This window comes from Urocitellus parryii, chromosome 10, assembly GCF_045843805.1.
Source record: "Urocitellus parryii isolate mUroPar1 chromosome 10, mUroPar1.hap1, whole genome shotgun sequence".
Lineage (NCBI taxonomy): Eukaryota > Metazoa > Chordata > Mammalia > Rodentia > Sciuridae > Urocitellus > Urocitellus parryii.
The window spans coordinates 125404683-125425175 of NC_135540.1; the positions used below are offsets into that span (position 1 = coordinate 125404683).

Here is a 20493-nt window from a genome sequence, read left to right on the forward strand (position 1 = left end):
GTTTTCAGTGATTTTTGGCTAAAAGTCGTGCTTCTAGAATTTCTTTTTGGACAAATTCCTAAGGGGGCTCACTGCAGGGGATTTCCCTCTCACTTAATTTATAGCTGTCTGGGAGTGGGAAGATCCCATGCTGATTTAAGGGGGTGACTGGCTGACTGAGGGCTCCATAAGATGGCTGCAGACCCCTGGCTCATGTTTCTTTTCATGATTTGATTTTAAGCTGTGCTCTGTTTTTTTGCTTTTTTTTAACTAAAAAAAAAAATCCAAAAAAAAATTTCTGTATATCAGTGACAAATCCACTGAGAAGGAAATGAGGAAAACTACCCCATTCACAATTACCTCAAAAAAAAAACCAGAACAAAACAAAACAAACTAACAAACAAACAAAAAACTTGGGAATCAACTTAAAGAAAGAGGTGAAAGATCTACATAATGAAAATTACAAAACCCTAAAAAGAGAGAAATCAAAGATGACTTTGGAGACTTGCTCTTGGATAGGCAGAATTAATATTATCAAAACGACCATACTACCAAAAGCACTATACAGATTTAATGCAATTCCAATCAAAATCTCAATGACACGCCTCATAAATAGAAAAAGCAATCATAAAATTCATCTGGGAGAAAAAGAGTCCCAGAATAGCTAAAGCAATCCTTAGCAGGAAGAGTGAAGCAGGAAGCATCATTATACCAGACCTTAAACTATACTAGAGAGCAATAGTAACAAAAACAGCATGGTACTGGCACCAAAACAGATTGGTACACCAATGGTACAGAATACAGGACACAGAGACTAACCCACAAAATTACAATTATCTTATATTAGACAAAGGTGCCCAAAACATGCACAGGAGAAAAGATAGCATCTTCAACAAATGGTGCTGGGAAAACTGGAAATCCACATGCAACAAAATGAAATTAAACCCATATCTCTCACCATGCACAAAACTTAATTCAAAATGGATAAAGGACCTAGGAATTAAACCAGAGACTCTGCATCTAAAAGAAGAAAAAGTAGGCCCTAATCTTCATCATTTGGGATTAGGCCCCAACTTCCTTAATAAAACTCCTATAGCACAAGAGTTAAAACCAGGAGTCAATAAATGGGATGGAATCAAACTAAAAAGTTTCTTCTCAGCAAAAGAAACAATCTGTGAGGTGAACAGAAAGCCTACATCCTGGGAGCAAATTTTTACCCTTCACACATCAGATAGAGCACTAATCTCTAGGTATATAAAGAACTCAAAAAGCTAAGCACAAAAAAAACCAAATAACCCAATCAATAAATGGGCCAAGGACCTGAATAGACACTTCTCAGAAGAGGATATAAAATTAATCAACAAATATATGAAAAAATGCTCAGCATCTCTAGCAATTAGAGAAATGCAAATCAAAACTACTCTAAGATATCATCTCACTCCAGTCAGAATGGCAGCTATCATAAAGACAAACAACAATAAGTGTTGGCAAGAATGTGGGAAAACAGGTACATTCATACACTGCTGGTGGGACTGCAAATTGCTGTAGCCAATATGGAAAGCAGTATGGAGATTCCTTGGAAATCTAGGCATGGAACCACCATTCGACCCAGCTATCCCTCTCCTTAGTCTATACCCAAAGGACTTAAAAACAGCATACTACAGGGACACAGCCACATCAATGTTTATAGCAGCACAATTCACAATAGCTAAACTGTGGAGCCAACCTAGATGCCCTTCAGTGGATGAATGGATATTAAAAAAAAAATGTGGCATTTATACACAATAGAATTTTACTCAGCAATAAAAGAAAATAAAATCATAGCATTTGCAGGTAAATGGATGGCACTGAAGAAGATAATGCTAAGTGAAGTTAGCCAATCCCCCCCAAAAAAAGTCGTATGTTTTCTCTGATATAAGGAGTCTGACTCAGGGAAGAGGGATGGGAGGGAAAAGGAGGGAGCATGGGGTTAGAAATGATGGTGGAATGTGATAGACATCATTATCCAAAGTACATGCATAAACACCCGAATTGGGTATCAACATACTTTATATACAGAGATATGAAAAAATATGGTATATATGTGTAATAAAAATTGTAATGCATTCCACTGTCATTTTTTTAAAATCAATTAAAAAATAATAAATAATTTTTAAAAACCTCTTTAAATAAAAAAAAAGAGAGAGAATAAAATCATGGCAGGTAAACGGATGGAGTTAGAAAAGATAATGCTAAGTGAAGTTAGCCAAACCCCCCAAAACAAATGTGGAATGTTTTCTTTGATATAAGGAGGCTGATTCATAGTGGGATAGGGAGAGGGAACATGGGAATAATAGACAAACTCTAGACAGGGTGGAGGGGTGGGAGGGGAAGGGAGGGGGCATAGAGTTAGAAATGATGGTAGAATGTGATGATCATTATTATCCAAAGTACATGTATGAAGACACGGATTGGTGTGAATATACTTTGTATACAACCAGAGATATGAAAAATTATGCTCTATATGAGTATTAAGAATTGTAATGCATTCTGTCATATATAATAAAAATAATAAAATTCTAAAAATTTAAAAAGAAGAAATTTTTAGTTATAGATGGACACAGTTTTTTAATTTTGTTTACTTATTTTTATGTGGTGCTGAGGATGGAACCCAGTGCCTCACACTAGTGTTAAGCAAGGGCTCTACCACTGAGCTACAACCCCAGCCCCTGTTTGCTCTGTTTTAAGAACCCTGCTGTTCCTGTCACACTTTAAATTTTATCTGCCTTTCCAAATGTGTTTTAGTGGGTGAGCTTAAGAGATTTTTTGCACCCTCTTTCTCTGTTGCTTCTCCCCACTTCAGGTTTGGGGCTAGGGAACTCTGCATTTACCTTCTATTCTGGTAACCAATCTTTAGGTCTCTCCAGTTCTCATACTTTGTAATGTTCAGTATTAGAGCATTTACTTTGTCACCCACCTCTCAATTCTACTTTTCTTTCAGTGCCCATTTTCTGTGTTGTGAGGAGATCAGGACTCACTGCCTAGCTCCTTCCTGCCACTTTTTCAACCCATGTCCTCATACCAATTTTTGTTTTATATGTTAAGCTCCTATTTCAAAAAGTTCGTTAATTATTTAATTTTAGTTTTGTTATGTTAATGAAATTCTTTTTAAAATTCATGAGTAGTATTGGCTATTATCTGATAATATTAAGTTTCTTTAAAGTTTTCTATCAGGCATTCCCTCTAAAATCTGGAACAAGACAGGGATGCCCTCTCTTACCACTTCTATTCAATATAGTTCTCGAAATACTGGCCAGAGCAATTAGAAGAAAGAAATTAAAGGCATAAAGAGAGGAAAAGAAGAACTTAAATTATCACTATTTGCAGATGATATGATCCTATACCTAGCAGGCCCAAAAGTTTCTACAAAGACACTACTAGAGCTAATAAATGAATTCAGCAAAGTGGCAGGATATAAAATCACCACGAATAAATCAAAGGCATTCCTGTATATCAGCAACAAATCTTCTGAAATGGAAATGAGGACAACCACCCCATTCACAATATCCTCAAAAAAAATAAAATACTTGGGAATCAACCTAACAAAAGAGGTGAAAGATTTATACAATGAAAACTACAGAACCCTAAAGAGAGAAATAGAAGAAGATCTTAGAAGATGGAAAAAATATACCCTGTTCATGGATAGTCAGAACCAACATCATCAAAATGGCAACATTATCAAAAGTTCTCTATAGGTTTAATACAATGCCAATCAAAATCCCAAAGGCATTTCTTGTAGAAATAGATAAAGCAATCATGAAATTCATCTGGAAAAATAAAAGACCCAGAATAGCAAAAGCAATTCTAAGCAGGAAGCGTGAAACAGGCGGTACAGCGATACCAGACTTCAAACTATACTACAGAAAAATAGTAACAAAAACAGCATGGTACTGGTACCAAAACAGGCGGGTGGACCAATGGTACAGAATAGAGGACACAGAGACCAATCCACAAAATTACAGCTATCTTATATTTGACAAAGGTGCTAAAAGCATGTAATGGAGAAAGGATAGCATCTTCAACAAATGGTGCTGGGAAAACTGGAAATCCATATGCAACAAAATGAATCTGAATCACTTTCTCTCGCCATGCACAAAAGTTAACTCAAAATGGATCAAGGAGCTTGATATCAAATCAGAGACTCTGCGTCTGATAGAGGAAAAAGTTGGCTCTAATCTACATATTGTGGGATCAGGCTCCCAATTCCTTAATAGGACACCCATAGCACAAGAGTTAAAAACAAGAATCAACAAATGGGACTTACTCAAACTAAAAAGTTTTTTCTTAGCAAGAGAAACAATAAGAGAGGTAAATAGGGAGCCTACATCCTGGGAACAAATTTTTACTCCTCACACTTCAGATAGAGCCCTAATATCCAGAGTATACAAAGAACTCAAAAAATTAGACAATAAGAAAAAAAATAACCCAATCAACAAATGGGCCAAGGACCTGAACAGACACTTCTCAGAGGAGGACATATAATCAATCAACAAGTACACGAAAAAATGCTCACCATTTCTAGCAGTCAGAGAAATGCAAATTAAAACCACCCTAAGATACCATCTCACTCCAGTAAGATTGGCAGCCATTATGAAGTCAAACAATAACAAGTGCTGGCAAGGATGTGGGGAAAAGGGTACTCTTGTACATTGCTGGTGGGACTGCAAATTGGTGCGGCCAATTTGGAAAACAGTATGAAGATTCCTCCGAAAGCTGGAAATGGAACCACCATTTGACCCAGCTATTCCCCTTCTTGGATATTCCCCAAAGACCTTAAAAGAGCGCATTATAGGGATACAGCTACATCGATGTTCATAGCAGCACAATTCACAATAACTAGACTGTGGAACCAACCTAGATGCCCTTCAATAGATGAATGGATGAATCAAAAAATGTGGCATTTATACACAATGGAGTATTACTCAGCACTAAAAAATGACAAAATCATGGCATTTGCAGGGAAATGGATGGCATTAGAACAGATTATGCTAAGTGAAGCTAGTCAATCCCTAAAAAACAAATGCCAAATGTCTTCTTTGATATAAGGAGGGCAACTAAGAACAGAGCAGGGAGGAAGAACATGAGAAGTAGATTACCATTAAACAGGGACGAGAGGTGGGAGGGAAAGGGAGAAGGAAAATTGCATGGAAATGGAAGGAGACCCTCATTGTTATACAAAATTACATATAAGAGGAAGTGAGGGGAAAGGGAAAAAAACAAGAGAGAGAAATGAGTTATGATAGATGGGGTAGAGAGAGGTGAGGGGAGGGGAGAGGAGGGGAGGGGGGATGGGAAGGGGATAGGAAGGGCAGCAGAATACAACAGACACTAGTATGGCAGTATGTAAAAACGTGGATGTGTAACCGATGTGATTCTGCAATCTGTATACGGGGGAAAAATGGGAGTTCATAATCCACTTGAATCAAATGTATGAAATATGATATGTTAGGAGCTTTGTAATGTTTTGAACAACTAATAATAATAAAAAAAGTTTTCTATCAGGAAGAAATGTCCATATCAAGATGACCTTCAGTTTACCTTCTCCCAGCACTATTTCCCTAAAAATGTACTGGGTTACCAAAAAATGCTCAGAGCAATGCCAGTTATAGTACTAAGTTTTGGGGGGAGGGCTATGGCTGTGGTTTAGGGGTAGAGCACTTGACTAACATGCACAAGGCTCTTGTTTCAATTCTCAGCACTGTAAAAAATAAAATCTAAAAAAAAAAAAAAAAAATTTACTGGAAAACATAGGCCCTAGCTGCCCTGTGTGGTGCCCTTTGAGAAGTCCTGGAAGCTATGTCCATGTGCATCATGAGAAATGGTTTTTATTGTGTATAAGACTTCCCTATGTTGTGCTTAAGGACTCTCAGTGATGTATTTGATCATGGTGTGCTGGTATGCTAATGGGATACATTTCCTGTCCTATATCATTCCACAAATTTAAGTGAATCAAGTTATGGCCAATTACATCCTGTGTGAACATAAACCCAAACCTGAAATACCTACTAATAATCATTTCCTAAATTGGTTTTTCAGTTTTGTTTTGGGAGTTTCTTTCTTGGATTTAGTTGTGGTCTTTGTCTTTCAAATTAGAAGAGCTCAAATGTCTAGGGATCCAAGGTTGTTCATTCATATTTAGAAATAAGGAAATAAAAAAACTGCCTGGAAGCTCAGTCTTCAAGGATTAGACATACAGTGAGCTGGGCTTCACCATGAGGCTACTGTATAGCCAGCCAGTCTGTTTTTTGTAAGGGTTCTTTACATATGTTAGTCTTTTCTCTGGTATTCTAGAGATGGTGGAGGATGGGAAAGGCACAGTAGTGGTAATAGGAATAAGTGTATTTTCTCACTATTTGGCAGAATATTTTTTAATCCCTCTGTTTTCCATGCCTGATACTTGCCCTGTCTATGTCTAAAGTTTCTGAGTTTATAGCCTTTCTGATTCTGTGTCTGGTGAATATACTTCTGATCTCCTGTGGGGAAAGAGTTACCTAACTATGCACAGGGATTGGAATCTTGGAGTCTATATCTTCTTGACCCAGACTTCCACATACTTTTCTATTTTCAGTCCTCTGGATCACCATGGCCTCTGTGACACATAGTGTCTGATTCCTGGGCCCTTCCAGGTTCTATGGAGAAAATCATTTTCCTTCTTGTGTAAGTCAGTGTTTAGTTATGAAACCAGTAATGAAATGTGAAGAAGGAAAAACAGAATTAGTAAATGCAGAAACTATGACATGTCAGTTGAATGAGAGTAAACAAAGAAGAAATTAAGAACTTAGCAGTCCTCAAAGCCAAGATTTAGACATTTATGAAGAGGAAGTGGCTGCCACAAAAACAGAGGGTGGTGCCCAAAAGGGGCAGAACAACAACACAAAAATATAGTCTCAGGAGCTAGGCTGCTGAGCGCTGCTGAAAGAGTATTACTGGGCCTCTTGCATGCGTATCGGCTGGTTTCTGCACACAGGAACCACGAAGGGAGGCTCTTTCCTCATATTACACCCCAACAGTATCTTTCTAGAACTTTCTATTGACAAAGGCTAACATTAGGCCAGCTGATAAGGGGAAAGTGCTTACAGGGTCCAGTTCTAGAAATAATAAAGCAGAGCACAAAATGCTGGATTTGGAGTTAAAAGATTGAATTGATTACGGACACCTCTCATCCACATTTTTCATCTTCTAGAGGTATTCAGGTTTGGCCTTTCCCCTAATATGAGCTCTCCTTTAAAACACTAAAGCACAGAGTTCTAAGGTGTTTCCTATTTAAACACAGATAGTATTTACATTCAGTACTCCTTATTGGTTTGGGGGTGATTAATGAAGAAGGAGTGAAAATACATTAACTCTACCATCTCCCTATATTTCTTTCTTTCTTTTTTTTTTTTTTCTGGTGGTGCAGGGGAGTACCAGGGATTGAACTCAGGGGCACTGGGCCACTGAGCCACATTCCCAGTCCTATTTTTTATTTTATTTAGAGAAAAGGTCTCACTGAGTTGCTTAGCACCTGTCTGTTGCTGGGGCTGGCTTTAAACTTCTGATCCTCTTGCCTCAGCTGGGATTACAGGCATGAGCCACTGCGCCCAGCCCTATATTTCATTTTAAAGCTAATACCTCTCTCTGAAATGTGATGGTCTCCAGAGCAATGGCAGTCACTAATTCATCCTTATTTCCCTGTTTCCTTCAGTGCTTCACCATGTTACAAGCTCCATGAAGCTGGTTAAATTAAATAAAATGTAGTTGCTTAAAAATAATTTTATAAAACTCACTGTTTGTTCCAATCATTTTTATAGCCATAAAACAGGAACCTGAATCTCCATAAACCGTCTTATAAATCTATGCTGTTTATTAAAATAAGAAATAAGCAAAAGCACTTATAGATCAATATGTAAACTCACTTTGAGTTCTACAAGAAAAGCAACCCACTTTGTCTATGTACATATTTGCAATAAAAAAGAAATGTTACTTTTATTAATTTGTTTAATGAGTACATTACTCTATTACCTTAGACACATGCTGCAATATAATATTTTTAATGGCTATCTTCTAAAGTGCATTAACTTATTTTAAAATGCCTATACTTACCAATTCAGGAATGTCTTTTACTTTCAGAGGAACTTGGATTAAACCCAAATGAGTCCTGAAACTAAGAGAATCACCATTTTCATAATTTGGGTTGCGAAGATTAATTAATACCTTTAAAAACAAATCCAACAAAATTGGTTAATTGTCAAGCAGTGATATTCTTGGTACATCAGTAAAAAATTAAAAACTGTTTGGAGTTATACATATATTTTAATCACATTTTAAAATTGTATTGAAATATTAAAATACAATACCATAAATATGCTTTTAAAATGGTTTTAATATCCTAATTAATTATCTACTTTATAAAATTAAAAAGTTAAGAATTTAGTTAGAAAAAAAATCTTTTGACGGTGAAGAAAATAAAAATTGATTACAACATGGAAGTAGTTACCAGAAAAATTTTTAAAATGAACTCCAAGACTTTTAAAAACAGAAATTGATAAGATTTTGAGGAAGATGGTAGAATAACATTGCAGGGTATCTCCTCTAAACCAAATCCAACGAAACAAACAAAAACAAAAGGAGAAATTTCAAAAGCACAGCTAAGAAAAAAGACTGTTACAGCTTTCAAAAGTTTGCAGATAAAAATCATCTTAGATATTTGTATATCCTTTAAAATCTAGTAATCTTACTTCTATGAGTATGGAATATGAATATGAAATTTCATGCAGTGCATTCCATATGAAATTTGGACAACGAAAGACTATTAATCAAGCACTATTATAACAGAAGAATATGAGACAACTTAAATATCTTATTAGAGGAGATGACTTAAGTAAATTAGGGTTAATTCATATAATAAAATATAGCCTAATAGGCTTCCATTTATATAATGGCTATGAAAAATGTTTATAACATTATTAGTTCTCAAAATTAAAATGAAAAGTTCTGGGGATGCAACTCAGTGGTAAAGTACCCCTGAGTTCAATTCCAGTGCCAAAAAAACAAAAATAAAATAATAAGTATAATAACAATATGGTTACTGCTATGTAAGGATATGTAGATAAATTTATTATTTGGTAACTTTTTAAATTTTTTTTTTTAGTTTTTGATGGACTTTTATTTTATTCATTCATTTATATGCAGTGCTGAGAATCAAACCCAGTGCTCTACCACTGAGCCACAACCCCAGTCCCATCTTTGGTAATGTTTTGTTATTTTTCTAACAACATATATTTTTCTGGACAGAATAACAATAACCTAAAAAGATTTTTAATTGAGACTGTTGAGAAAAAGAAACCACAAAAAGTCCAGTGGAGGAGACTATAATGACAGAACACCATGATATCTGAAGAAGGCAACAGGAGTTGGTAACCAATGGCTGATAAAATGGAATGAGTTATGAGGCCAAATGACTTTTCTAAAATTATATATATTATATCACAATTGGGAATATCAATGGTGTTTGTTTTAACAAATAATGTTTGTTTTAACAAACAATGTTGAACGTACATTAGTATAGAACAGCATAACTTTAGCCTAATTACATAAATAAAAAATTATACTGCATGACAATTCCCAAGCAGAAAACAGCAAGTGGAGAAGAAACTGAATATATGGATAACAGAAAAGAGAAAATATTAGAAATGCAGATATAATTAAGAAAATATTATTGAATTAAAGAAAAATATCTCAGTATGACTAATAAAAGAACAAATTCAGCAATAGTCCTCAAGGAAACAAGATGTTATAAGCTATTACAAAATTATCTTTGTAAAAATTACATGAAATTCCAGTCCTTAAGTAACCATGTGCTAAGCACTATTCTTCCTGTTGGTGACAGACCAGTTAAGGATAGAATTAATTCATAGCTGGTTTGTGGTAGCTTTGTTCTTACCTCCAGGGATACCTGTAAATCTCGTAATGTGACCCGTTAGTCAAGATGAGAAGAAATATACTAACTAATCATCTGTAATGGGCTAATTAATATCCACACCTTCCCTGGAAATATTCCATATTTGCTTACTTATGTTATATCTTGAAAAAATTTTTTGGCACCCGATTTAACCAATGGGGGTATAAAAGACCCTCTTGAAAAACTTGTCCCTGATTTAACAGACCAAGATAGCCCTCATGATCTTGATACTTTATAACCAAAGAACAAAGCATATGTTATACAACTAACAAAGGACAGATGGAATGCTGCTGGAAATGTAAGTTTCTTTGTGTTTACTCATGCTGCAAAAAAGTCTAATGGGGTGACCCTATGAAGTCCTGTGCTTGTTGTCAATTCCTTGACACTGTGTAATTGTTGCGGCAATGAACAAAACAGAAAGAAAACCTCCATCCAACCTTCCATTGTTATGGTAGAAAGCAGCCAATAAGCAAAATAAAGAAAGAATGGGTTACAAAACGATAATTGCTGTATAGAAAAAGCTGGAAAGACATAAAGAAATCCAACCAGGGAGTTAGGGGGTGCTTTGCCAAGGTGATATTTAAGCAAAGATATGAGGAATGAAGGAACAAGCAGGGGGGTATTTGGAAGAAAGTTGAGGGAAAGCAATGAGGCTAACATGACTGGAATAGAACAAATCAGGAGGAAAAGTAACAGGAAATAAACTCAGAGATATGATGGAGCATCAGATTAAAGAGGGTGTTTTGGGCCACTGTCATAACTTTGGATTTTATGTAGAATAAGATGGGAAGCCACTGAATAAAAGAAGAGTGACCAGTTCTGAACTGCATTTAAATTTCATTTGAAAGTTGTGCTAAGAACAGATTCTAGGTGGACAAGTAGTGGCCAGTTAGGTCACTATTACATAGTCCAAATGAAAGATGATAGCCTGGAGGTGGCAGTAGTAGTGATGATAAGAACTGGATATCATTTTAAAGGTAAAACTGACAGTATTACATGCAAGATCCAAGAGAAAGAGTAGAATTAAACTTGGGTGAATTAAAACGAGTTCCCATTGCCCACTGAGTTTCAGTTGGATGTTTGCTATACTTCTCAAACTTAACTACACTCATCTTCACTAATGGACATGTCCCTCCTCCTATATTCTCCATCCCAAGCAAATACCTCTGCCCAACTACCCAATCTAGACAATGGGAGGCATTATCATTTCTTTTTATCATAGTCCCATATCTACTCAGTTCCCAAATCTTCCTTAAAATCTTCTTCAACTCTGTTAAATTCTTTCCATTTCCAATGCTGTTTTTTTCAGTTTGACCCCTCATACTTTCCTTCCCTGTACACCTAAAATAGGGAAGGAATAAAAAAGGAAAAGATGTACTGAATACCAGTATGTGCAGGCTGCAGGCTACATGATTTATAATCACTTATTTGTTAAGTAAAATCTTCCTACTTAATTTATCTGCCTCTAATCTTTCCATATTCCAATATATTTTCAAGGAGCAATCCAAACACAACTCTGATGCCATTCCACTCTTTCAGTGGCTCTAGGGTATTTTACAGGGTGATTTCTCTGCCTGGAGATATTTTTTACATTATCATTTCTCTCACATTATTCCTTCATCTGTATATGTATAATTATCCAACTGAACCTACCTCAAGAAAATCCTTAGGTGCATATACAGGTCGGAAAAGGCTTAAATCTAGGATAAGACAGATTAAAACAAAATTTCAGTTAATATGTGAAATCTTAGTAGTAATGACTCTTTCCTCTGTTTCTGTGCAAACAGATCAATTCAAATGCTTGCTGAGTACTGATTATTTGTCATACATTGTGTTAAATATTGGGATAAAAAAATGAATACAATCTCTCTCCTTCCAGCCTAAATGGCATATTATAGAAAAAATTAAGTCTCATGGATAAATTAAAATAAATTATTTAGAAGTGAGTTAACAAAACATTGTCATTGTAATATAAAGGTTCTATTTGGGAATTCTCCAAGTACTTGGAATATAAACAATGCATTATTAGTGAATTCCTCTAGTTATATTGAGCTGTTTCCCCTTTTCAATTCTAATTGTGCACCGCTTCCTCTATTAAGACACTTATTTCTTAACCTATTGCCTTGACTTTTTTTTTTAATGCAGTAGAGGGAGGGCAGGAGAATGAATATGTATTTGTCTGTCTGTACAATTATAGGTATTCATTTATCATAATAAATGAAGTACAGTTGTTACACAATTTTTACCTTGATTTGATCTCATAAAAATAGAAGGGAAACTGATAAAGGAGAGAAAGGGATGGGGAACTATTGGAGAATGACATCTAACAAATTATGCTATATCTAAGTACAAAAATACCATAATGAATACAGTTTTCATATACAATTATAATGCACTAAAATAATAATAAAAATAAAAGGAAAATCAGTAGAGCAAGCAGATGAGGGTAAAGGAGAAGAGAGAGAAAGGGAAGGTACAGGGGAATGAGACTAATCAAATTATATGCTTACACAAATATGACATAATTAATTCTATTATTATGTATAATTATAATGCACCAACAAAAATGGTAAACATTTTTTACCTTAATTAAAAGATAAGAGTCTTGGGAATCAGCAAATTTTGTTTACTCTTTTGTAAAAATGTTTTAAAATGCTACTTTTAAAAAGGATAACCAATTTAAATAGCCTCAAAATAATGGAAAACACAGATCAAAGTTAGGAATTCTTAAATTGCAAAGTAGGAATATAAGCAAACAAAACAGATGACAGAAAAATCAGTGGGGAGAAAAAGTTGTTATCCTTCAAGAGAATTACTTATTGTGTTATTCTGGAATCATAGTGAGGAAGACAATTCTTTTCCCATTACTCCATTTTGAAGAAAATTCTTCATGTACCTGGTTCATCAGTTCCCATTTCATTCCATTTATTGAGCAGTTCTTTTTGTTCTCCAACTGGTCTCTAAAAAAGGTAAATTTCACATTGGTTTTATTTTTGAAACTTAGCAATGCAGTTTAAAAATAAGAATCAATAACTTATTTAAAAATTCAATAATCTACCATAACAGAAGGAAAAATAATCTTATTAAATATGGTGAAACTTTTTGGAATTACACTTAAATTAATTATTTAACTATTACATTATATCTAGTCTCAAGGTGCTAATGAGTCCAAGAAAAGAAGATAAATTATCTGTACTGGCCAGTAAGTTTCACAAATAAAAACTGCTCCTCAGCCACGTACTACATCTCTTACCCCATCCAGCAATCTCAGAAATGCATCGCAAGGGGGACTGGCCAAGAGAGTGTGACTGTGAGTCAGTAGCATCATCTTCCTATATGAAAGACAGTATATTATACAATACTACATATTTAGACAGTTTTCATATAAATTTATTCCTTTTTTACACCACCGTTCTGGTGCCTTCAGTGGCTTGTCTTGGGATATTATCAAAAGAATATCCACTATATCTGTCAACCACAGGGGTAAATAGTAGGTAGGGTGAATAAAATGAAGGGAAACATTTTCTCTTATTTGTGGACAGCTATGTAGAATCTAGAATGTGCCACATGATCTTTCTCTTCTTTCCCATCTCTAACCCACCAAAGCCCAGAGTGACAGATTAATATTGAGTATTAGATCTAAGGGGAATTCTAGTTCTGCAAAGAGATGATAAATTTTTCTTTTCATTTCCTATATTACTACTACATTACCTATTACAAGATCATAGTATGCCTAAACTCCATCTCCAATTCAAGATTATGACTACTGTGCTGAATTAGCCAAAATGTCAGGAGATGAAAGGTAATTAAAATCTTTTAAGTATGCTCATAATTTTTATAGCTAAATGTCTAAATAATCTATACTATAAATTACACATTTCTACTTATTCTCAAAAAAGGTTTGTTAGAATAATAATTAAGCATTCATAATAGAAATCTATATAGAATATACCCACATGATTGGCATTTACAGATTTTTATTTTAAAACAAGCTAATATACTAGTTAAAAAGGAATAATGTGCCTAATAGTTATAAAATTTCATCATTCTTTTTTGTAATTAATTCACAATAAAATACTTAGGTATAAAAATGTTAAAAAGTACCTTTCGTGCCAATGGGATACTCAGTTCAGTGCACATACTATTTAAACTCTTCAAAATTCTTTTTTCCCAACTTCCCTAAAATATAAGGGACAATTCATTATTATTTTTCATTAATAACACTGGAACTAATCAAAAATATTAAAGTTATTATGAATTACACAGAAATGGTAAAGCTGGTTGAGATTGTTAACCTTATTCATAAGTTCACTCAACAAATACTGATTACTGCTTACTATGTGTCAGGTATCCTTAGTACTGTGAATCAAGCAGTGCTACAACTTGAATATTAAATGTCTCCCACAGTATTAAAGACTTGGTTCCCAGGGTGGCACAACTGGGAAGTGGCAGAGCTTGTGAGAGGTGGGGCCAAGTGTAGGTCCTTAGGTAACTGAGTCATGGCTTTGCTGGGGGTTGTGGATATAAGGTGAGCAGTTTCACTCTGCCATATGCTCCCTGCAACATGTTCTTCAGCAACCCTCCCAGAGACCTAAAAGCACTGAGTCTACTCAATCATGGACTGAAACCTCTAAAACCATGTATCAAAATAAACCTTTTGTCTTTATAAGTTAGTCATCTGAGTTACTTTTTTATAGTAATGGGAAGCTAACACAGCAGTGATTAACAGAAAGTCTCCATCCTCAGAGAACTGACATTCTAGTTGAGAATAGAAATGTGGATAAATTTTAAAATGCCAATAAATCATATGATGATAAACATCATTAGGGAAAATGCAGATAATAAAAGAGTAAATTAAGTTTAATTATTTTGTAAATGTATGATACTTATGAATCCCAATAACAACCTATTAAAATAAAAATGTACAGCTATTACACTGTAATTTTTCTAAACATGACATTTCACCCCTAAATATGTTAGAGTTCATTCTTAGAATAAATACCTTCTTCTACAAACCACAATACTGTTATTACTCCTAAAATATTAACAATATTTCATAATATTGTCTAATATTTAGTTCATTCAAAATTTTCCAGTTGTTCCAAACACACAGTTTTTTTTTTTTTTAATTCAGGATCCCCTAACCCTAACACTAAAATTATAAAGTACATTTTTAAGTGACTTATCACAGTTCTACTAAGTGGATCTCCCACTGTACTAAGAATTTTGATTTACCACTTAACATTTAACATTAGATATTATACATGGTGAAAACAGTTAAAAGAAAAAATATACTGGAAACAAATTAGACATCAGAAGAAAGTTCTAAATGGGAAAGAGAAGAGAAAATGGCTATATAATTTACTTGTGCTTACATATATTATTTTATTAAATATATAAAATGTGTTTCTTTACCCTCATTTTACAAATGTGGAAATGTAAAAAGAAACACATGAGAACAGAATGAGAAAGACTTAAGAACTGAAGAAATGCTGATCAAATCTTTATCATTTTTTTCTTTGATCCACAAAAGAAACAGGAACTAAGACAAAATTCACAACAAAAGAAAGAACAGAACTAAAAATTAGGGAAGACAAGAGGAAAAGGATGTTCAATTTAGAAAACCTGGGCTTTTTATAGCTAGAATGAGAGTAAATAATATATAACATCTGACTTTTCAAATAATGAAAATTCATTGATTTGACAAATATTTACTGGACACCAATTAAATACATGCTACTAAAGATGGATAAAACAGCATTTGTTTCACTAAGAAATACATTGCTTTTATGGTGGAGGTGGGAGGAGATAAGACTGATACACAAATAACAAGAGATGAGTTATAAAAAGTTCCTAAGAAGTATATCAGTCTATATGCCATAAACCACAGAAAGACCATAAAAGAATGAGCAAAGAAACAAGAAGCTAGATATAACAAAACTTCTCGTTGTCAATAGAACTCATACCACTTTCTTAAAAATCCTTTTTTAAATAATAAAAAAAGAGATCCCAGTGGTTGGCTATGTCTTCTCCATTTCCTGTCCCATATCTATAAGATAATGAAAAGGTGGTCAAGACTTTTACAAGGTACTCCTTGCAAGAATCTCAGTTAGAAGGTCAGAGAAGTCATTTTCATCAAAGTCTGGAGTTATCAGTGGAGTCATTTCCATAGACATCATAAACAGGAATAGGATTTCCTGACAATAAGGGGAAATCCAAGATGCAGAAGCAAATGACTGCTTTCAAGCTAGATCATACTTTATGTTCCCTCAAGAACTCAAATTGTTATTAAGTAGATTCATTCATGTCTTCTTCACTCATGGACTCACTCATTAACATAATGAATACCTACAAAGCACAAAACTAGGACCAGTGAGTAAAAGTTATAAAGACCATATGAGCATTTAATATGAGAACAAAGCATTCAAACAAGTAGAAAGTTTTAACCACAATAAGACTTAACTCAATGAAATCAGGTGTTCCCCAGTCCCAGAAATCATCAAGTGAAAGTAGATCAGAGATGAATACCTGCCAGAGTTTGGACTGGATAGATTCCTTACTATGATCATGGACATAAATTTCAATGTTTCTGATTGTTTCCTTTATGTAATATTTTAGAGGTGAAATTTAAACTGTATGAATATTTTACAGTAGGGTACATTTTCTATTTTTTGTTTAATTAATTATTAACTAAACCATAATTTACCGAAATATCCATTGAGCACCTCCCATGATCCATGCACTGAGCCAGAGACACAGTGGTGAAAATAGAGACCACAGAATTTATGTGACAATATAAACAATTGAAATATTGTGGTGTGAAAGCACTGGGCAGAAGATGGGAGACACAGGAAAACCTGAGTATCTGAGATTTGGGAGTTAGAGAACCTTCCTAAAGAAACTGTCCTCTCACCTTATAACCTAAATGATGTAAGTTATCCAGAAATATATGGGATTGAGGGGAGGCAGTTTCAGGTAGAAGCAATGGTATAAGCAAAAGTTCTGCTGGAGCAAATGAAGGAGATTACACACTATTTGAGAGAAGAGAATGACGAGATGAATGGAAGGAATGGATGGACAGTGTGAGAAGACAAGAAATGACACTGAAATAGTAAAGAGGCACAAGACAGTTTATTGCCTTGTAAGCTATAGTAAAGTTGAAAAACTCTTATCTTGAAAGTCTTGAAAATTTTAAGAAATGGGGTGACAATACAGAATGCAGAAAGACCAGTTAGAAAGGGAATAAGAACTAAAGTAATATATAAATAACAAGATTCTCATTTTTGCTAATATTACTGAATTGATAATAACTTGCCTCACAGAGTTGTCATGAATATTAAAGAAGTGGATACTTTTAAAGCACCAAAATGATACATGGCAAATAATTAGAGCTCTATATGCTGACTAGTATTTGTTCACAAGAAAATTCATGCATTTATAAACATCATACCTAAGTTTCTTCAAATACTACTTTATTTGAAGCATACCCAATGTATTTTACATGGAAATAGGGTTTTAAGATCACACAACTTTGAATAACACTGAAATAAATAAAAATAAATAGCATTCTTCATAGCAGAACTCTGAGCTTGCTTTAACATGCCAAATTAATTGTTAGCATCAAAATAAAGTAGTACTGGATTAAAATCTCAAGTATAAAATAAATATCCATGAGTCTAGACTGCAGGTGTATCTCAATGGTAGAGCACTTGCCTAACATGAACAAGGCCCTGGGTTCTATTCCCAGCTCCATAAAAATAAATAAATAAATAAAGCAAGCCATAACTCTATACTGATATAAATAAATGATTAAACAAATAAATGAGGGAAAAGAAACAACTTATACAAAGGAATTCCAAATAATTTATGTAGATACTCTTTCCTCAAGGAGGTGGAACAAAAATGTCCCACTCCTTAGGTGTGGGCTGTACATAGTGATTTCCATCCAGAGCATAGTGTGGAAAGAGGAGGGGGGAAAATTAATATTATAGTAGACAAAACTCACAAACACTACCTCAGTCAGGTGATTGAAGTCAACATTGTTTTTTGTTTTTTTATTACAAAGAGCAAAGAACAACCTGTTAAGAAAACACCCATACCCTGTCGTTTCCAGTTCTGCTACAAGACTTCCTGGGCACTTCCTTTTTATCACATAACACTTTCTACCTTGTATTTCAGCTACTTGTGTGCAAGTCTTATTTCAATTATAAAACATATAGTTACCTAAATGCAGAATTTGTGTCTAATTTATATCTAAATCTCTACAAGATAGTGTCTTCTACTCAGTAGGAATTCAAAGTAAATATTTTTAAAATTAAATATTGTAATAATGGATAGAAGAAACAGCAAACTCATTTACTGATAATCCAACACAAACTCACTAAACTCCTTTAAACTGTTAATTCTTTGAAAAGAAACAAAGCAAAAGTCAGAAAGATATACCAGAAATTACTAAAGAATGCAACTGTAAAAGGAGAGCTATAAAATGATAAGAGAATAAAAAGTTCGAGATTGAGATTACACAGTAAATCAAAAAGGGATGCCATCTGAGCTGGTTCTCACACAATAGATGAATTTTCACAATGCAAGTAAGCAGAAAGGGCTTTCCAGGACAGGAAAACAAAATACTGAAAGTGTTAATGCAAAAAGGAAAGAGAAAGAATCATTTGGATAGGTACACAGGACAGTTTTAAGATAGCAGAGATTGACAATGTGGAAAGGGAAGCTGGGGACAGATAGTAAAAATTCTTAAGTGCTCGGCTTTGGAGAAGGAATTTCATTTGTTAAGCAATTTGGATTCACTGAAGACATATTAAAGGGCAGTGAGATATGTTATAAGGGTTCATCTTCTTGTAATTCAAGGTAATAGTATTAAGAGTATCTAAGGAGATGACAAGAGAAGATAGATTGAAAGTTGAAAAGTACAAGAATAACAAAGATTAAAGCACAATGTCTGAAAAAAGTAAGCACTCAATAGAAATCATCAATACCAACATTATCATCATCATCATCATCAATATATGGCAATGAAAAGAAAGAGCAGACTATAAGACTATAGGAAATAATTTATCAAACTTTGTGGCTATTTGCATAAAAGAAACAGAGATCAAAGGTATTTCAGTCTGAATTACTGTAATACTGATGGCTATCTATTAATATAAATAGGGAGGTTAGGAAGAGATGCTCACTTTAAGAACAAAATGAGCTCAGTTTTAGAAATGTTGAGCTTAATCTCACATTTAAGCAGATAGTTCATTTCAGAGGAATGGAGCAAAACGAGATGTGGCAGTAAAAAAGAGGGAAGCTATGGAGACTTGAATAAAACAACCTGAATATTCTTTTTTTAAAAATTTTTTAGTTGTAAATGAATTTTTAAATTTCATTTATTTATTTGTTTGTTTATATTCAGTGCTGAGGATTGAACCCAGGGCCTCATACATGCCAGGCAAGTGCTCTACCACTGAGCCACAACTCCAGCCCCTGAATATTCTTTTTTTTTTTTAAATTGGTTGTTCAAAACATTACAAAGCTCATGATATATCATCTTCCATACATTTGATTCTAGTGGGTTATTCTTAATAAAGTAAATGGCAAATGCTAAAAATGAGTGAGACAGTGATAGAAATGGGAGCCACCCAGGTATGGGAAGGTTTTAGAAAATCTAAATATAAACCAGATATTAAATAAAGAATGAAAAAGTATTAGCAGGCAGCACAAAGAATCCACTGAAAGTTAAAAAAAAACCATGAATTTAGACTAATGATTAACAATTAATTATGTGATTTTCCCCTAAAGTAGTCAATAGTTTGGGAGAAAAGTAGACAACAGAAGTGGCCTTAGTCTGAGGACTAGAACAGCAAACAAAATAGAGTAAGAGGTTATGAAGTGCAAGAGAGAACATGATGGAATGAATGGCATCGTGAAGTCCAGACTAAATAGTTTTCATTCAGAGAAGAGAACTGCCCAAGGGAACAGGAAACTAAAGAACTGGATGTCCCATGGAGAACAAACACAGGAAGATAGGCATACACTAACTGGAAGAAGAGATAATTCATATGACCATACGGATTATACATAGTGACTTTCATCCAAAGAATACAGTGTAGAAAGGTAGGGGGTACGGATATTGCAGTGGAGAAAACTCACAAAATACTACCTCAGCCAGGTGATCAAGGTTAGCATCAATAATAAAAATCATATGACCATGGTTAAAGAATAAATTCAACAAACATTTTTGAGAGTGTTCTGTGGTCTAGGCACTATACTAGATGCTGAGTGCAAAAAGCACAGTCACTGCTTTTTAATGAATATTTATTATTTAATGAATAATTTAGTGCAGGGGTTGGCAGACCTTCTATAAAAAGGCAAATAGTAAATATTTTAGATTTTGCAGGCTCAAGGTCATGACTGGAACTACTTAACTCTGCCATATTGTAAAAGCAACTATAGACAATTGCAAATAAATGAATATAACTATTTTCCAGCAAAATGTATTAATTCCTAAAATTTTCCTGCACCATTCTTTTTAAATTAAT

At 34.1% G+C, this 20493-nt stretch overlaps 1 protein-coding gene across 1 annotated transcript in view; it reads right to left on the reverse strand.

Annotated features, from left to right (window-relative positions):
- Tbc1d19 (TBC1 domain family member 19) overlaps positions 1-20493 on the reverse strand; it is a 132668-nt gene that overhangs the window by 77290 nt on the left and 34885 nt on the right. The window contains exons 5-8 of the mRNA XM_026403122.2: positions 14063-14137; positions 12855-12918; positions 11612-11658; positions 8101-8211 (exon numbers count right to left, since the gene is read on the reverse strand). Of these exons, the coding sequence (XP_026258907.1) occupies positions 8101-8211; positions 11612-11658; positions 12855-12918; positions 14063-14137 (297 nt within the window). The remainder of the gene's footprint in view (positions 1-8100; positions 8212-11611; positions 11659-12854; positions 12919-14062; positions 14138-20493) is intronic.